Source organism: Halichondria panicea, chromosome 16 (assembly GCF_963675165.1).
Source record: "Halichondria panicea chromosome 16, odHalPani1.1, whole genome shotgun sequence".
Taxonomy (NCBI): Eukaryota; Metazoa; Porifera; class Demospongiae; order Suberitida; family Halichondriidae; genus Halichondria; species Halichondria panicea.
The window spans coordinates 4,854,444-4,871,226 of record NC_087392.1 but is presented as its reverse complement, the minus strand read 5'-3'; the positions used below and the strand labels follow the sequence as shown (position 1 = coordinate 4,871,226).

At 40.7% G+C, this 16,783-nt stretch overlaps 3 protein-coding genes across 13 annotated transcripts in view; 2 read left to right on the top strand and 1 right to left on the bottom strand.

The window, feature by feature from the left end:
* The window catches only part of LOC135349720 (uncharacterized), a 93,193-nt gene that overhangs the window by 8,446 nt on the left and 67,964 nt on the right, over window positions 1-16,783 (top strand). For 4 of the 9 annotated variants that reach the window (XM_064548321.1, XM_064548319.1, XM_064548318.1 and 1 more), the window contains 3 exons: window positions 25-127; window positions 174-221; window positions 372-936. The exons of 2 other annotated variants lie outside the window; for them this stretch is intronic. In XM_064548321.1, coding sequence (XP_064404391.1) covers window positions 25-127; window positions 174-221; window positions 372-751 — 531 coding nt within the window. In that variant the 3' untranslated portion in view covers window positions 752-936. Of the gene's footprint in view, window positions 1-24; window positions 128-173; window positions 222-371; window positions 937-5,610; window positions 5,830-7,424; window positions 7,528-7,584; window positions 7,642-16,783 lie in introns of those variants that run through there. 3 more of the 9 variants (XR_010398980.1, XR_010398981.1, XM_064548316.1) reach the window with 2 other exon arrangements.
* On the top strand, window positions 4,055-16,757 carry LOC135349719 (uncharacterized). Of its 2 annotated transcripts, XM_064548312.1 has the most exons (5): window positions 4,055-4,292; window positions 4,391-4,484; window positions 4,537-4,593; window positions 4,874-5,276; window positions 16,747-16,757. In XM_064548312.1, exons 1-4 carry the CDS (start codon window positions 4,098-4,100, stop codon window positions 5,272-5,274), a joined length of 747 nt encoding a protein of 248 aa, XP_064404382.1. In that variant the 5' UTR covers window positions 4,055-4,097; the 3' UTR covers window positions 5,275-5,276; window positions 16,747-16,757. The 2 variants fall into 2 exon arrangements, with proteins under 2 accessions (XP_064404382.1, XP_064404381.1); XM_064548311.1 differs by lacking the exon at window positions 16,747-16,757 and having other exon boundaries at window positions 4,874-5,368.
* LOC135349716 (E3 ubiquitin-protein ligase RNF213-like) overlaps window positions 15,606-16,783 on the bottom strand; it is a 66,591-nt gene continuing 65,413 nt past the window's right edge. For both annotated transcript variants that reach the window (XM_064548302.1, XM_064548301.1), the window contains exon 75: window positions 15,606-15,942. In XM_064548302.1, coding sequence (XP_064404372.1) covers window positions 15,786-15,942 — 157 coding nt within the window. In that variant the 3' untranslated portion in view covers window positions 15,606-15,785. The remainder of the gene's footprint in view (window positions 15,943-16,783) is intronic.

Here is a 16,783-nt window from a genome sequence, read left to right as displayed (position 1 = left end):
GTGGTGAGATTCTTTCAATTTCAGGGTCCTCCAAGTTACACTCCACGCAATCGAGCCCTGCAGTATAACGTAAATGGGAGCCCATCTGATGACCATGGCACCTACAGAGGCTTTATATTATGCAGCTGTAAGTATATTGTGTTGCTTTACTTTTAACTGTATCATGAATGCAGGCAGTTGTTTCATCTTCTTGATGAGCCTTGCAATAATCATCCCTATAGGTAAGTTTGACACTACATTCAGTGTACACTTATGGTTATACCTATAGACTAGACAGTAGTGATTGTTATCTTTTATGAATTTATTTACTAGTGTGTCACAAATAGTGAAAGCAATTAAATAGTAATGATTATTCTTATATATCTTTGCAGCTGCTGTTGGTTTGCCAGCATGTGTCCCCCTATCAGGTGCTGCGAGCAGTGGGCTGGTTTTGGGAGCCATAACTCTTATTATGTCCATCTTCTGCTGTGCCCACTGCTTGAACATAAAGAGCCCCACTGTGCAATGCCTGTGTTGCTCATCTGTGTCCCTCCTGACCCTTGTATTTTTGGTCACTCTAATTCCAAACACTGTTTTTGTGGCCCAGAATATCGGCTTCATCAACAATCCAGCTGGGCTTTGCTCCTCCCCTGAAGTAGCTCTGGCTGTTATGGGTTTGTCTTGGATTCTGCTACCGATGTTTGGACTCTTCTGTTTGTGCTCTACTTATATTTGCATGTGCAAATCTAGTAATGCAGACAATGTTGAGTGATTTATTATATCTATGTTGGAAAACTGAACTGAATTAACTATATAGTAGTTTTGTATGTACATGTTAGCTCATAATTAGGGTTGAGTGTGTCCTGTTAGGAGTCCTTGGGACAATTGAAAACTAAAATTGATATTGTATATTGAACTCAGCTCTTAGCTCAGAGTCATAGTTTTTTTGAGAACGAATGCTTGTTTGTATTATACTTGCATTATGTAGTTATATACTCATGCAATTGTACTTGGCACAGCTATATAGTTAAGATTACTAAACCTAGTGTTTGCTTAGGATCTTTACAAAATATAAAGATTATGTAGTTATATACTCATGCAATTGTACTTGGCACAGCTATATAGTTAAGATTACTAAACCTAGTGTTTGCTTAGGATCTTTACAAAATATAAAGACGTTGTTGTAGAATCTAGAAGATGGCGTTGACTGCAAAGCACGTTAGAATTGAGCAGCACGGCGAAGCCTTATTGGGAGAGTACACACAGTATGTGCACAACGAGGAGACTGGTATGGTGGGCCAGAAGAAGACTGTGTTTGCACAGGTTCCTGTGGAAGGGGGCAGACATGCCATTCTCATTGAAGAGCAAGTGCAAGTTGTACAAGCGGTAATAAAAGAATGTATAGACTTGCAAGTTCTTTTTTATACATAGTTATGGGAGCCAAACGTATTCTTAGGGCACAATCCAAGGATGGTATAACTATTTAGATCTATATCTGATTTATGTGCTAACAATTATTATTATTTCAAAGTTTTGATTTCATTTTCAGGGTCCTCCAAGTTACACTCCAATGAAGTGTAGCTGTATGCAGCCTCCACAAATAAATCAAGACATACAGTTTAGGTGTGATGACCCTGACAATTCATTGGCATTACCACGGTTGGAGTCTTGTTGTCATGGAGCTGTAAGTATAATATTATGTTTGTTGCTTATAATTATATTAATTGCATTATTGCAGGGCATTTGTGTAGTTGTTTCAGCTTCTTGGTAGGCGTTGTAATCATCATCTCTATAGGTAAGTAAACACTCAGTTTTGTAGTTTGTCTTGTGTACTGTCTAGCTACGTTTAACCTTATTAACATTCAGTGCATCCATGGTCGTTGTCCTATACGCTTCCTATTAGGTTACCTAGCCGAATAGGAAATAGGATTTTATCTCTTATGAATTTATTTACTAGTGTGTCACAACATAATTGCAATTACACAGCAATGATTATTTTTACTGTAGCTGTTGCTGGTTTGCTGTCACCTAGCCCCTTTGCTGTGAGCAGCGGGCTGGTTCTGGGTGTCCTAACTCTCAGTATATCCATCCTCTCCTTTGCACAATGGTTCAACTTAGAGCGCCCCATTGTGCAATGCTTGTATTGCTCTGCTGTCTCACTCCTAATCCTTGTATTTTTGGCCACTCTGCTTCTATTTGCGATTGCGGCCTCCATTAACGAATACTACCATATTGTAGGTATAGTTATTTTCGTTTTGTCGTGCATAACCTTTGTGACGTTTGGGCTATTGTGTATGTTCTCCACTTATAAATGCTGGGTCATATGTACATCTGGATCTAGTGCAGCTAACAATGTTGAGTGAACTATCCAGTCAAACTGTTAAAAAAGGAACTTACTAGTTTTGTGTGTGATAGCTGTGTAGTTAGTAACTAGGTAAGTATAATATAGCTGTGTGTGTTCTATTAGGAGTCTTTAGGACTGACAGCTATTATAACTTAAGTTCTTAGTTAATAATCTTGATCACATTTTTTTAGTAAGCTGCACATAATTATACCTACTTGTTTGCCTCATTCACCAACATAAGAAGTCTCGAGTAATATGATGTGGCTATTTTATCACAAGAATCAGGGCGCGACAAGCATGCATGCGTCATGCACACATGCACATTTACTGCACAAAACATAAGCTCACGTAATGAATTATTAATGACCTTTTGACCCTGTCCAACCTCTTCTATACACTCGAACACACTGGCAGCCGGGCCACGCCCATGCATTCAGCTACATATCGGAATTAGATCCTTTTTCTAGGCCCCAAGTGGGGTAAAAATAGAGAATGAGAGTGACAAAAACATTATAATTATGCGTACAGTCACGTATATAGTAGATCAATTGTAAATGGATTACTGTCCTGTGAGATGGGATTCAGGTGAATCTCAATGGGTGTCCTTGCTGCGTGTCCCACTGACAATCTTGCACCTCTGATTGCGTGGATGGCCGAGCGTAAGAGGGAGAAGGTTAGGCGGCACCTTAGCCAGCACAGGGTTTTGTTATAAGTAATGTCCCATTTCTGGGCGAGTAGTGAGCTCAGGTGTTTAGAAAAGTGTTGCTTCGACACCCATGCCTCCTGTTACTGATAGGACTAAAGAGGTGAAAGAGAAGTGCTCAACTTCCTGAATTCTTTGGTGGTATGCCTGTTTCTCTTCCAGTTCATGCTTTCTATATGTTGCTACCTGTGGCTGGTTTCTGTTGGAGGGGGCGAGCGGGTTGAATACTCTTATATCAAAGTATGTTTTTGAAATCTGCCCTCTCAGCCACACTTTCGTTTGCTGAGGTGCTGTTGAGTTGGTCCGCGCTCACAGGTTGTAGGTTGGGCTCCACACACACTTTACTGCATACTTCAGTGAGAAGGGATGCTGTGGTACCTCTTATTTCGTTGTACCTTAGCGTAGGAAATCCTCCTTTGGCATAAGAGAGGGCGTGCTCCACATCGAAGTTTTTGCCACAGTCGCAGTTTGAGGGTAGGCGAGTTGGGGTCCAGCCATAGCGTAGTGCCAGGGCATCTTGGAAGGCTGACTTGTGTAGTGTGAATCCGTGTTCTGATAGTAGGAGAACCATGAGCCAAGTGGAGGCTCCTTTCGTCTTGGACAGCTCCACCACTGCCTTCTGGAGCCAGCATACACACAGACAATCACACAAAAGTGTACTTTTTTGTTTTTTTGTTGTTGCAACAACAGCCTTTATGGCCAAACGAGTGGGTGAAATAAGTACAAGCGAGTAGAGAGTTTAGTAAATCTAACAAAAATAACACAAAAATAATAAATAATATGGGTAAAGTTCGTACAAACGAGAAGAAGAGTTAGTAGAGCTAGGTATGCTCATCCAGCACAAGTGATAGGGTGGGAGACCTGTGAATGAGCATGGTAGCATTACCTCGCCAAAGCGCTATACTGACTCTCCTTAAGAGGTGTTTAGTCGTGACTATGTGACAGTCGGCGCCTGAACGGAGACAAATCGATCGGCCGATAAACCTCGCTTGCGTATGCGCACCAAGGCATAATAGTCATTATGCTCAGCTTAGTTAAGGATCATTACCTAATTATAAATAATTCTCCAAAATGGAGGATGACTGCAGCGATGATTACGACGATGAGCACACGCAGCTTATGCACGACGAGGAGACTAGAGATACCAGTAGTGTGGTGGACCAGAAGAAGACTGTGGTTGCACAGGTTCCTGTGGTCTACAATGTGGAAGGGGGCGGACATACAATTCTCTTTGCACAGCAAGTCACAGTGCAAGTTGGACAAATGGTAACTTTAATACAGACTTGCAAGTGTATAGCCTCTATTCTTGTATTCCAGCGTATTAGTCTTGTACTGATATAATTATAGTGTCTTTATTTCTGCAGGGTCCTCCCCCAAGTTACACTCCGCAGTATGGCGTAAATGGGAACCCATCTGATAACCGTAACCGTGTCATCAGAGTCTGGAGATCATGCAGGTGTAAGTATAATAAATAATTGTTAATGCTGAATTACATGTATAATTATTGCAGGGCTTTTGTGCAGTTGCTTTATCTTCTTGATGAGCGTTGTAATGATCATCCCTATAGGTAATTATTATATTATAAGTGTGACCTTTATAATTATTGTCCAGTTACCCTAGCCTCGATCCCAGGCCGCACTTCCTCAAAGAGGCCAGTGAAGGAATCTACAGTTATCCATGCTTCCATGATTACCTAGCAGATTGTGTATTACGTACACAACATTGTTTATCTCCTAGGAGTTTATTAGTGGGCCAAAACGTATTGATAGTTATTACCTATGAATTTATCTGCTAGTGGTCAGGTGGACCACACAAGCAATTAATGAATATTCTTCCTACCTTTGCAGCTGTTGTTGGTGTGCTGTCATGTACCACCCTCCTATCAGGTTTTGCAATCAGTGGGCTGGGTCTGGGTTCTATAACTCTCATTATGTCCATCGTCTGCTGTGCACACTGCTTCAATCCGAAGGATCCCACCGTGCAATGCTTGTGTTGCTCAACTGTGTCATTTCTTACCCTTGTATTTTTGGCCACTTTGATTGCAACAACTGTGTTTGTGGCCCTGGATGTTAACTTCATCAACGAATCAGCTGGGCTTTGCCTCTCCACTGAAGTAGCTCCGGTTGTTTTGGGTTTTTCGTACTTTATGCTACTGATATTTGGGCTCTTCAGTTTGTGGTCTATTTATACTTGCTGCAAGCGTGATGTGAGTAGTGCTGCAGACACTGGAGTGAACTATTTACTTTAATAGTGTGGTAGCAGCTGTGTGTTCTGTGTCAACTAACATTATTATTTGCTTGTTTAGTTATCCCATTTTAGAGAAAATTAACTGAAACGATGAATCACACTTCAATGTGGTTTTACAGTAGTATGAGATATATACATAGTATATGGAGGGCACAGACATTATGAAGGCAATCCTGTGTATACAGGTTACCTAACATATTACTGACTTTTACTTCCATTATTCTCATAAAGATATATACCTATTATGCCAGTATAATTCTCACCAAAAAATGTGCCTCTATCGTATTTTAATCGGCCTGGATTCGAGGCTAGTAGTGTGGCACAACACGTGCACGCCCACTACCTCCTCTACCACAGCTCAAAGAAGATGGCGCTGACTGTAAACCATGTTAGAGTTGTGCAGCACGGCGATGCTGTGATGGGAGAGCGCACACAGCTTATGTACGATGAGGAGACTGGTATGGCGGGCCAGAAGAAGACTGTGGTTGCACAGGTTCCTATAGAGGGAGGTGGACATGCCATTCTCGTTACAGAGCAAGTGCAAGTTGGACAAGTGGTAAAACCAAGGGCGTATAAAAAAAGAGAGGGGATGCAACTCACTATCTAGTACACGTAGCTAGCAGAGTTCAAACGTGGGCGGATGAATGTGCGAATTTGTAAAGGCCTGGGCGTATAAATAGAAGAGGGCATGCTACTTGCTATATATATGTACCATACGTATACAGTAGACTCTCGCTATTCCGGCTCTCTGAAGTACGGCCACCTCGATATACCGGCCATTTGGTTTGGCACGGAATGCTACCTCTATGTTTACTGCACAAAACTCACCCTGAAGTACGGCCACTCGCTATTCCGTTTACCGGCCAGTGCTGGGTGTCCCAAATAACGTTTTCAATGTAATTTTATATGTGTATTACGGCCGGATGATGTTTTGGGTGTGGTTTAGTAAATAAAATTGGATTACACTTAAATAGAGAGCAGAACGATTCATTATCTTTCATTATCCTCGAGACAAGAACTGTTAGATTCGAGGTAAGGTCGTTTTTAAGCCGCGGCTAATTATCTAAAGTACGGCCACCTCGCTATTCCGGCCAAACTGCGTGGTCCCAAGGGTGGCTGGATTAACGAGAGTGTACTGTACGTATACTCAGCATACGTCATACCAGAGGCCAGATGTACGTGAACAAGTGGGCGGTGTTATTTACGTTATGTGCAGCAGATTCTAATTTATCACATGCGGTCAAAGGTTATGTGTAGGCCTTGCCCAATTATGCCAGCATAATTTTGAGACTAATAGGTGCGGTGGAGCATTGAGCATTATGCCAGCCTAATAGGCAAAAAAATATTAGCCTATATTAGGCAATTTTTACCAAAATTAATGTTAGTAGCAAATATTCATTTTATAGATCGAAGCACTGGCTGTATAGTGGCTACTGAATATGTACGTAATACGTATGGAAGGTGCTAGTAGTACTACTAGATCAGTTAACTCTTTTCTTTCACCAATTATTATAGTTCCTTAGAAGATTATATAGTGGCATCTGTGATGTTGCAGTATAATTCTCGTTGATGATTTTTGTTGAGACTAATGGGTAATAATTAAAGATTAATTGGTAAGAATTAAAGACTAATATAGGTACAATGCATGAGACTTGGAGACTAGACAATAGGCAACATTTTGAGCATAATTGGGCAAGGGCCTAGTTATGTGTGGGCATTTTTGTGGGCAGTTCTAAGTGTGGTGAGCTTGACAATAGTGCGAGTTGCATCCCCTCTTTATACGCCCTTGGTAAAACGTCAGAGGCGTAGGAATATTTTTTGCAAGGGGGGCTTGTAATAGTCTGGCCACGCCCTCCCCAACTTGCAAACGGACTGAAAGAGGCTGGAATTCGAGACTATCGGCTCATAGATCAATCATTATCTCTGTGGTAGATCTATCACTTTGCACTTAGAAATAATCACGTAATTTACTGTTTAATAGCTAAGCTGGCTGCAGCCAGCATGCTGTAGCTAAGCTAGCTCAACAGTTCAAGCTAAACATATTGCTCTCCACCAACAAGGGGGGCTCCAGCCCCTGGAGCCACCCCACTTCCTACCCCACTGTATTCTATTAGTGGAGTCTAGTAAGGTTATTTCAGCTTCATTTTGCAGGATCCTCCTCCAAGTTACACTCCACGCAATCAAGCCCTGCAGTATAACGTAAATGGGAGCCCATCTGATGACCATGGCAACAGAGGCTGTATAATATGCGGCTGTAAGTATATAGTATTTATTGCTTTATTTTTTAATTGAATGTATTATTATATTGCAGGGCTTTTATGCAGTTGCTTCATCTTCTTGATGAGCCTTGGGATAATCATCCCTATAGGTAAGTTTGATCTTACATTCAGTAGCCAGGTCAACCAGTCTTGTCATCACTTATGCTTCCTATAAAACGGTTACCTAGCAACCACAGCAAACCTTATTAGTGTATAGAGAAAACACGTAAGTGTAGCAGTGGGATCGACCATACTAGGCTATCATCGTACGTGGCCAACATAATGTTATAGTGAAAGCAATTAAAAACATCAATGAATATTCTTCCTACCTTTGCAGCTACTGCTGATTTGTCGATATGTGCCCCCCTGTCAGGTATTGTGAGCAGTGGGTTTGTTCTGGGTACCATAACTCTCTTTATGTCCATCATCTGCTTCTGTACCCACTGCCTCAACTTTAAGAACCCTATCGTGTGTTGCTCAGCTTTGACATTTGTAACCCTTGCATTTTTTCCCACTCTGATTGCAAACACTGTGTTTGTGGCCCAGAATATCAACGACCCCGACCCAACTAAGGCTTGCCGCGCCTCTGATTCAGAAGTAGCTCTGGCTGCTTTGAGTTTGTCTTGGATTCTGCTACCAATGTTTGGACTCTTGTGTTTGTGGTCTAATTATAATTACTTCAGAAAGCACCAAACATAAGTAGTGCTGCAGACAATGAGTGAACTGAAACAATAGTGAAATAGCAACTATATATATATAGGTAGTGAATTGTGTGTGTGTTTCGGGAGTCCTTAGGACTGTCAGCTAACTTACTGTTTGCTGCATGTTTAGTTAGTTAGAGCAATTTTGAGTAAATACCGTGCCAATTCCTACAGACTTATTCTGAGGCTCTGAGCCTAGCTAGGTAGCTTGAGTTATGCTCTTGTCTGATTTCTTGTTTCCACGCTTTTGCATGCCATTTTTCACATTGCAAATGTTGTTTTAGTCAGATTCCCTTTCTTTTTCAGTATACAGAATTAAATACATTAAATACACATTTACGTATCATGACATGCATAAGTGGAACTTGTTTCCGCGCTTTTTGGTGTTTCCCCCGCCCAATCCTAGCAATTGCCAGTTTTTACATTGCAAATGTTTTTCTACCCTTTCTTTTTCAGTATACAGAAGTATATACATTTACGTATCATGACATGCATAAGTGGAACTCAAGAAGCAGTATAGAAGTGTTCAGTTATGTTGAATTTGTGAGCCTGTCAATTTATATACAGTAGAACCTTGATTATCCAGCCCTCCATTATCCGGAACCTCGATTATCCGGCTTGGCAGTTTTCTTGTTATCAGATTAGAAAATGGGCATGTCCCTCAAACGCGCATGCGCGTTGCAGCTGTTACCATGAAGACATGCCTGCTTATCTTCTACGCATGCGCAGACAACCATGTGGCACTGCTGTTTATCAATAAAGTGGGTGGATCAAGGCGTGGTTTATCTATTCGATTATCCGGCATATTCACTTATCCGGCCTGCTTCTGGACCAAGGTGTCGGATAATCGAGGTTCTACTGTATTAGAATTAATGACAGCCTGTAAATCTATACTTGTGCAAGAGCCTGTAGCATGGAGGCCTATGCCTATGATATCTAGCCAGTGCATAATATAGCATACCTGGAATAGAGAGCTGAAGAAAAGAAGCACTGCAGTCACGGTTTCTCAGCCACGCCTATAATTATATAACACTTCATTATTGCTGAGTATATTAAAGATGGCGGAATTGTCTAGGTAAGAGAAGTAGAGCCTGAGAGGTCATCTGCCTCGTGGAAGCAATTGCAAATCTGAAGAAGCGCTTTGTAATCCAGGTTGTAGTCGCTTGGAAATCCTGTGCAGAATGTCCTGGAGATGGCTGTATACTTTGAGAAAATGCTGGGCAAGAAACTTACTTACTTACTTACTTACTTATAGACAAGCAGTGAAACATCAAAATAGTACAATTTTTAAAATGACAATGTTCATTCATTAAAACATTCATGGGTTATGAAATGAAAAGAGAAAAGGCTAAATAACTATCTGTTCTGCCATTTTCTTACTTGATGTGGCCTTTACCTTGTAGAGATATGGTGGAACAGTTTGAACATGAGTTAAATATTGCTAAACATGGGAAAACCCACTGCCAATACTAACTGGTTTTACTGCTTCCGGAGGACTTTACTGAATTCCACTCATCTACTCTTCCTTTAGTATCTCCAATCCACGTGGAGCTAGCTGAGTGGAATTCAATTAAGACCCGCAGCCACCAAGTAAACACCGCCGCCTCTACATTTTGGTACTATTGACCCCTCATATTATTCAGGTGGAAAACCCTATGAGGGGTCAATAGCGCCAAAAGGTGGCGGCAGCTTAACCTCGAAAGTGATGCAAATTTACTACACAAAACATAAGGTCACGTGATGATCGATTCATTATAGACCCTGTCCAACCATGAGGAGGTCCGACAGGCGCGGTGCAGCTCAAGTAATTAGCCTTTGATTATCCGCCCACGCCCCTCCCACGTCGTACTGCACCGCGCCTGTCGGACCTCCTCTGTCTCCAATCTTCTCCAGTTTTATACATGCATACAGGAGTGCTTTATCAGGAGCCGCAGCTACTAAATGTTTCATTTTGCTGGAAGAGGCACTGTTTGTTCAAGAGCGGCGTTTATTAGCTCCAGCTAATTCAAACCTTTATAGTGTGTCATAAAAAGTTCTTTTCACATGCTTAAACTGTGTTCAACACTGTATGAATTTAGTCTCAGGTCCCCAGGCCGCACTTTACAAAAGAACGTCTGGTCAAGCCTTAGCCTCGATTCAAGGCCGATTATAAAATACGGCCTGATACCATTGCAGGGGTGATAGTGCGCATGCGTTAGTTTATTCTCCAGAATCTGGGGAATCCCCTTTTTCTTTCTCTCATCTATTTTCTATCTTTGTACATCAGCTTAGCTCTCTATTGCATTGTTCCAGAAGGCTTTCACACTAGTCTAAAGCCAGAAGAGGCTCTCATCTATCTCTATGACGGTTGTATGGTCAGGATGTCTTACCTTGGATCTGTACAGGCTATGGGACACAAGCGTTTCGTCACATTGAAATTCCACCACTTAGTTTTAACAGGAAGTGGCTACATTTGTAACATTTTTCAATGTTTAGACCACGCCTTTCACAGGAAAAAAGTCATGCTTTTTCAAGCCACGTGTACGCATAGGGGGCTTTCCAAACACGCTCAGAAGTCACATGGGAAGGAAGTGCAATTCAAGGGCTCTCTTTCAGTGCAAAAAACAAACAAATTGTCCTAACCACAGCCATGTTATAGCTCGTACAGCTACACGACTCTCTTATCAGCCCGCTTACTAACCCCAAAGAACTTGCTGTATCTCCAGTGCAACAATTTTTTAGTGAAAAACACAAGAACAGTCGTTCACAGTAAGTTAAAGGCTATGTAGGGGTATATTTTTTGTAGTTGGCTAACTTTTTTAAAAGGAGATATGTACATTTGTAAAAGCCATACATTTTTTCACTCTTAGGTCTTGTACTAGCTACTAGCTAGCTAGCTGCCTTGTATTTGTATCAGGCTGTGTATCAGGTATATGTAATGTGAGTTTCCTAACTTTGATTTTACCGTCTCAGGATCCATATTTTAGTCCACGGTATATATCTGGATCTGGAGCTGGAGGTCTGCCTTCAACTTCGTGGCCAAACTTTGTTGAGGAGATATCGTCGCTCGTATGGGTTTCTTGTCTTCAGTTAAAGAGTGAGTCAAGCAATGCCTTTCGTCGCTCTTTGCCAGTGTGCCTAATTTCACTAGCGACGTGACATGGTTACCACCACTCAGCATCAACCGGTGAGAAGCTGTTTGTTTCTACGGCGAATTGTGGAGGTATTCCACTCGGAACACGAGGTGTGCTGATGGGTACTGAACGATTGGCTGTCAGGATAGTTCTTACTTACATGTCCTCCTGTTTTCACTTGTAGGGTTGGAGACACACTGCTGGACAGGCTAATAATTTTCTACAAAGCTGTGAGAAAACAGACAAAAACTTTCAGAGAATCGCAGTTTTGTAGCTTCCTCTCTAGAGGTGTTAGCGGAGACTGTGACTTGTGTATAGGATGTCGTTACAGCAGTACACTCACTAAGGACATGAGGATCGAGGATCTTTCATGAACCCTATTCCGGTGCACAACTTGCAAGTGACCTTGATGTTTCCGAGAGGCGTTAAATGATGTCAGGGGGACGTACGTACGTGTTGCAGTTGTCGGCTAGGTGGTCCCGATAGCAGCATGGACACGACAACAACTTGGACTGCCTCAACTACTCACAGCAGTATGCTGCACAGAAGTACGACAAACTGTCAACTCAATAGGTTGCTGAAGCACTGTCACTAAAATTAATTATCATCGATTCTTATTGGCTATGGTCTTTATAGCTGTTGATACGATATTGTTGGTGTCGAACTGATCAAACAGCCCCCTATATAGCTTATAAATAAGTTGCTCATTCATTCCTATGTGTGTAACAAGCAATTCAATTCAACCTACTTGTTGTATATACTTACAAGCATTAATTTTTATTGTGTGATTTTGTGTTGATAATGCCACAACTTTGAATGTGAATATCTTTTTGTAAAAAAGTTAGCCATCTACCTGTCTTTGTTATTGAAGTAGCTCTATGCTTTTTACATTGAGTGATTCACTCTGAGAGTCCTGGAAAATTTTTGTCTGCCCAGGATGAAGCTCAGAGTAGGTACACTATACAAACCACAATAAAGATGTCTGACAACACAGGCTGCCCAGTTCCAACAGTTTTGATTGAAGCATGCGCATTTGTGATAGTATATCAGACAAATGCATGTTTATTGTGTCTACACAAAAATAAATGACATATGACTAAGCATAAGAGCACAAAAATGAAGTAAAGTCACTACCATTACACAGGAAACTTCTTCAATCTTGACCACACCTCTTTTTCCATTTTTGTTGGATTCCAAATTTGCACTAAATGACACGTTTGAAACGCTTGTGGGGAAGTGTATGGTGCCTCAAACTGCTACTTGCGAAGACAACCTGGCTATAGGACCATCCTAGACGTAGATGAGAGCCTCTTCTGTCTTAAAACTAGTGTTCAAGCCTTCTAGACCAACGCAATAGACGGCATAAGCCACAGCTTTACAGAACTCAGTTATAGAGATAAAGTATTACGGAACATAATTATTTTTAGTAAACGGACTAATTTCCTGTGTAATTTACTAAGGTTTTACGTTCGTAGTACGATTACCCATATTCTGGGTAATTTGAAACGCATGCGCACTATCACCCCTGCAATAGGTACCAGGCCGTATTTTAATCGGCCTGGAATCGAGGCTAGTCAAGCCTATGTGAGTCTATGTGACACTGAACTCGTGTTAGAAGTTCAAGAATTTCTTGGACCAACGTCAATGATCATTATGTCATACAAATAATTAAATGCTAAGATTGGCCGGGGCCGGGAAAAACACCAAAAAGCGTGGAAACAAAGAAATCTGGCGAGAGCATAATTATAACTCTAATCCGTTACAACATCATTCACAATCATACTTTTTCGTCAAATTATTAACAATTGGTTCACGGGGTCTGTATATCCACCATACACACAACCATGACTTTATATCAGAACAAGCGTTGGATAGAGGGATTAGTTTTGTCAGCACTAAACGCCTCTCAATAAATTATTAAGGACCTCACCCCATTCTATTAGCCTCATCGAACCCTATTGCAGCAACATAAATTATTATATAGTTTAAAGCTCTTACTGAATCGAAACGCACCTCTCTTAAATGGCCACCAAATAATTGGTTGGTAGATGGCAGTAGTAAAGTGTATCCAGTAGAGGCCAGATTTGAATTAATTGTTTTGGTGCTGTAATTAGAACAAAGGCGGTATCCTGGTATAGCTAAGCCAATTAATAGCTAACAATACTCAGTAACAAATCAATTAATGAGCCAGAAACTAAGATTAGTCGCAAACTTCCAGTTGTTGCTACACTGTACTTTCCTGTTTCTTTAACTCAAATATTAAAATTAACTACCCAGACTCTTTAGAAGCGGCACTACTAAAATACACCTCTCTCTAAAGCTTGCACACCTGCATGGTCAACCAAAATGCACTTTTTCTAAAAAAAACTCATAATAAATTTTGGGCGGTATAATCAACTCTCATAGAAAAACCTGGCCTATTTCTATAGCGACTGGACTCGAGGGGCCAGGGGGTATATCTAGGCCCTGATAAATTATGCTTGGAATAATTTTAGCATATATATACTAGGTGTCTATATATACTAGGTGTCTAAAGAATAATTGGCAACAATGTCTATTTTTGGTAAAGATTATTACATTAAGTTTTGCATAACGATGTTCTCACAGCAAAAAATGGCTGAAGGTGAATATTTAGTCGTATGATCGAAGAGAGGGATTGGAAACGGAAGCGTTCAGTCTACCCTCAATAAACATCCGCGCCTCGCCTAAATTGTGTCCGCGAAATTCCCGGGAAATACCTCCCTTTTATGTTTCTGAGTTTTCTCAGTATACTATGCATCTGTCTGAGTGTGTATCAAATAGAGTGCAAAAAACAGCAGTAAGGCTTTGTCTATACAGTGTCTCAGCTGTCACCTGCAAGGTTTGGTCTAATATTTATACCTGTTGTCCCTACTGTGACTGGAGACTTCAGAGGTTTGAAATTTGTGTGAGTTGTTGCTCTATATCCAAGCATAAACCAAAGCTAAAGGTTTTGTCATTTACGTTTGTATCTGAAAAAAGATCCATTATCTTGTATCTATTGCCGTATTGGTCTTAAAATACTGCATGCTATCGTCCCTCTAGCTGATAAACGAAATGTGCATGATAAATTTGAATTGTGTAGGAATGATGTGCTAAACCAAAATGTATTGTTTCACTTGTTCTAAGCCTAAAACTGTGATCCTTGCAATCTGTAGTAGAGATATAGTTTTGTGTAATAATTATAATGTGTACATGTACATGTATGCCTGTTTTTTATTAGCACTTTCATGGATGTTTCCACTTAAAACACCTATATCAATGCCTCGGAAGCCAAGACTTAATGTTGAGGAAACATATGCTGCGTATATATAAAGAAGCATGTGAAACAAGACTCTCGTACACGTCGATCACCGGCCTCTCTCCACTTCTGGACACAACGCTAACTGTGCTCTCTCCACTCTTACTTGTGTAAGGAGTAATGCCGGTGGAAACATATTTTATGTCCAACCTATTCAACAGTACAGCTAGTACAGGGGACGATATAATATCCCAGTACTATAAAAAACATTGGATTAGATAGCTATTTCAATATTTCGTTTATCAGTTTTTGTAATGCCATGTGGTATATGCAACTTTTTATAATGACTAGACTCTATAATTATCTAGATCTATAAAATAACTGCATGAATTCGAAGCATGAAAGTTATTAATGCTCAGACCAGAGGGGCAGTGGACAGAGCAGTAGACTTCTTTGCTTCTTCCATTGGGATTGGTGGGCACTAAAATGCATGCTAAGTCAGCACATTTTCTCATTTGAGGCAGGAAAAAGGAAAAGAAAACGAGGTGCGTATGTTTTATCGAGGCCACTTCCGTTTCCAATCCCTTTGAAGTTTCTTCTTTATCTATGCATGAATCAGCCGCCCCGGCCTTCTTTTAGGAAAACCTAATTTTGACAAGTCATGAGCGAGACAACACTGATATGTCTTGTGTCAGTTTAATTAATTTTTGTTCGTCACATTTTTGGGATTTTTAGAGAATAATCGATAAGAATAATAGGCACAACTTTCAAGAATTAAATTAGAATAATGGGTGAAGGCCTATAGGGGTGTCATGTCTCTGACTGCATGCAGTTGTGCATAGTTTTGTTCTCATACAGAAGGTTGTCAACCCTGATTTATGCATTGACGTCACTTTCTGTTTGTCAGATGTGACTCTTTGGGGTAGTTTGGAACTAGAATGCAAATTTTGGTTTAACATGCCTGTTTTTGCAATCACTATAATTATTGTTTGATCGTCAACTCAAATTCACAACAAACACAATCATGTACATTGATTGACAACTAAATCTAGATCTATATATAACCTACATGCATGTACCTGCCTATAATTACGGTCAAAAGTATACAAATAATATAGCCTACACATATACAATTGTCTAAGTTTGTTTCACACTAGACTATAATATAATAAGTACTTTAATTATGAATGTTCCTTTTTCTTGTACACAGCAATGTGCTTCCAAGTGGCCACGGCCTGAGGTACTGTAACGCTTACAGGGAAATCTCTCCTCAGTCGCTCAGGGTCAATAGGAGTCTGCTCCGTCATGTCCCAGTATGCCTCAATGGCATCCACTAATCTGAAAAAAGAGTGAATAAAATGTAACATACGTATAGAGTAAGTAACCTATCTTCGCCAGACACCTATAATCGGCGGCTATTGCACGAAGCATAAGACAATTTTGCACAAAACTAACTACATGGATCTACAGATGGGTAAGAAAGTAACAGCTCCCCAAAATTTGGAAAGAATAACTTGCTTGCGGAGGAAATGGTGATCATGAGAAATGAGCTGCCGAATGCATCGATAATCGTCAGTGAGACATTTATCTTCGTCTTTGCACGCTTACCAAGCACTGAAACTACCAACACTAAACAATGCTTCTTGACACAACTCTAACTAGTGAGCACTACTTGCAGGCAAAGCAGCGTTAGCTGCAGATCGAGCCCCACCCAGCTAGGCATGACGAAAATTTTGCAAAAAATAATGCTGATTCAGCAATAATTGTGCACATTCAGCAATAATTGTGGCAAATTAAACTGGGATTACCTCGATTTCAGGCCGCCCTGAAGATATGTGCACAATTATTGCTGAATCAGCACTATTTTTTGCAAAATTTTCGTCATGCCTAGCTGGGTGGGGCTCGATCTGCAGCTAACACTGCTTTGCCTGCAAGTAGTGCTCACTAGTTAGAGTTGTGCCAAGTAGTGTTGGTAGTTTCAGTGCTTGGTAAGCGTGCAAAGACGGAGATAAATGTCTCACTGACGATTATCGATACATTCGGCAGCTCATTTCTCATGACCACCATTCCGTCCGCAAGCAAGTTATTCTTTCCAAATTTTGGGGAGCTGTTACTTTCTTACCCATCTGTAGATCCATGTAGTTAGTTTTGTGCAAAATTGTCTTGTGCTTCGTGCAAT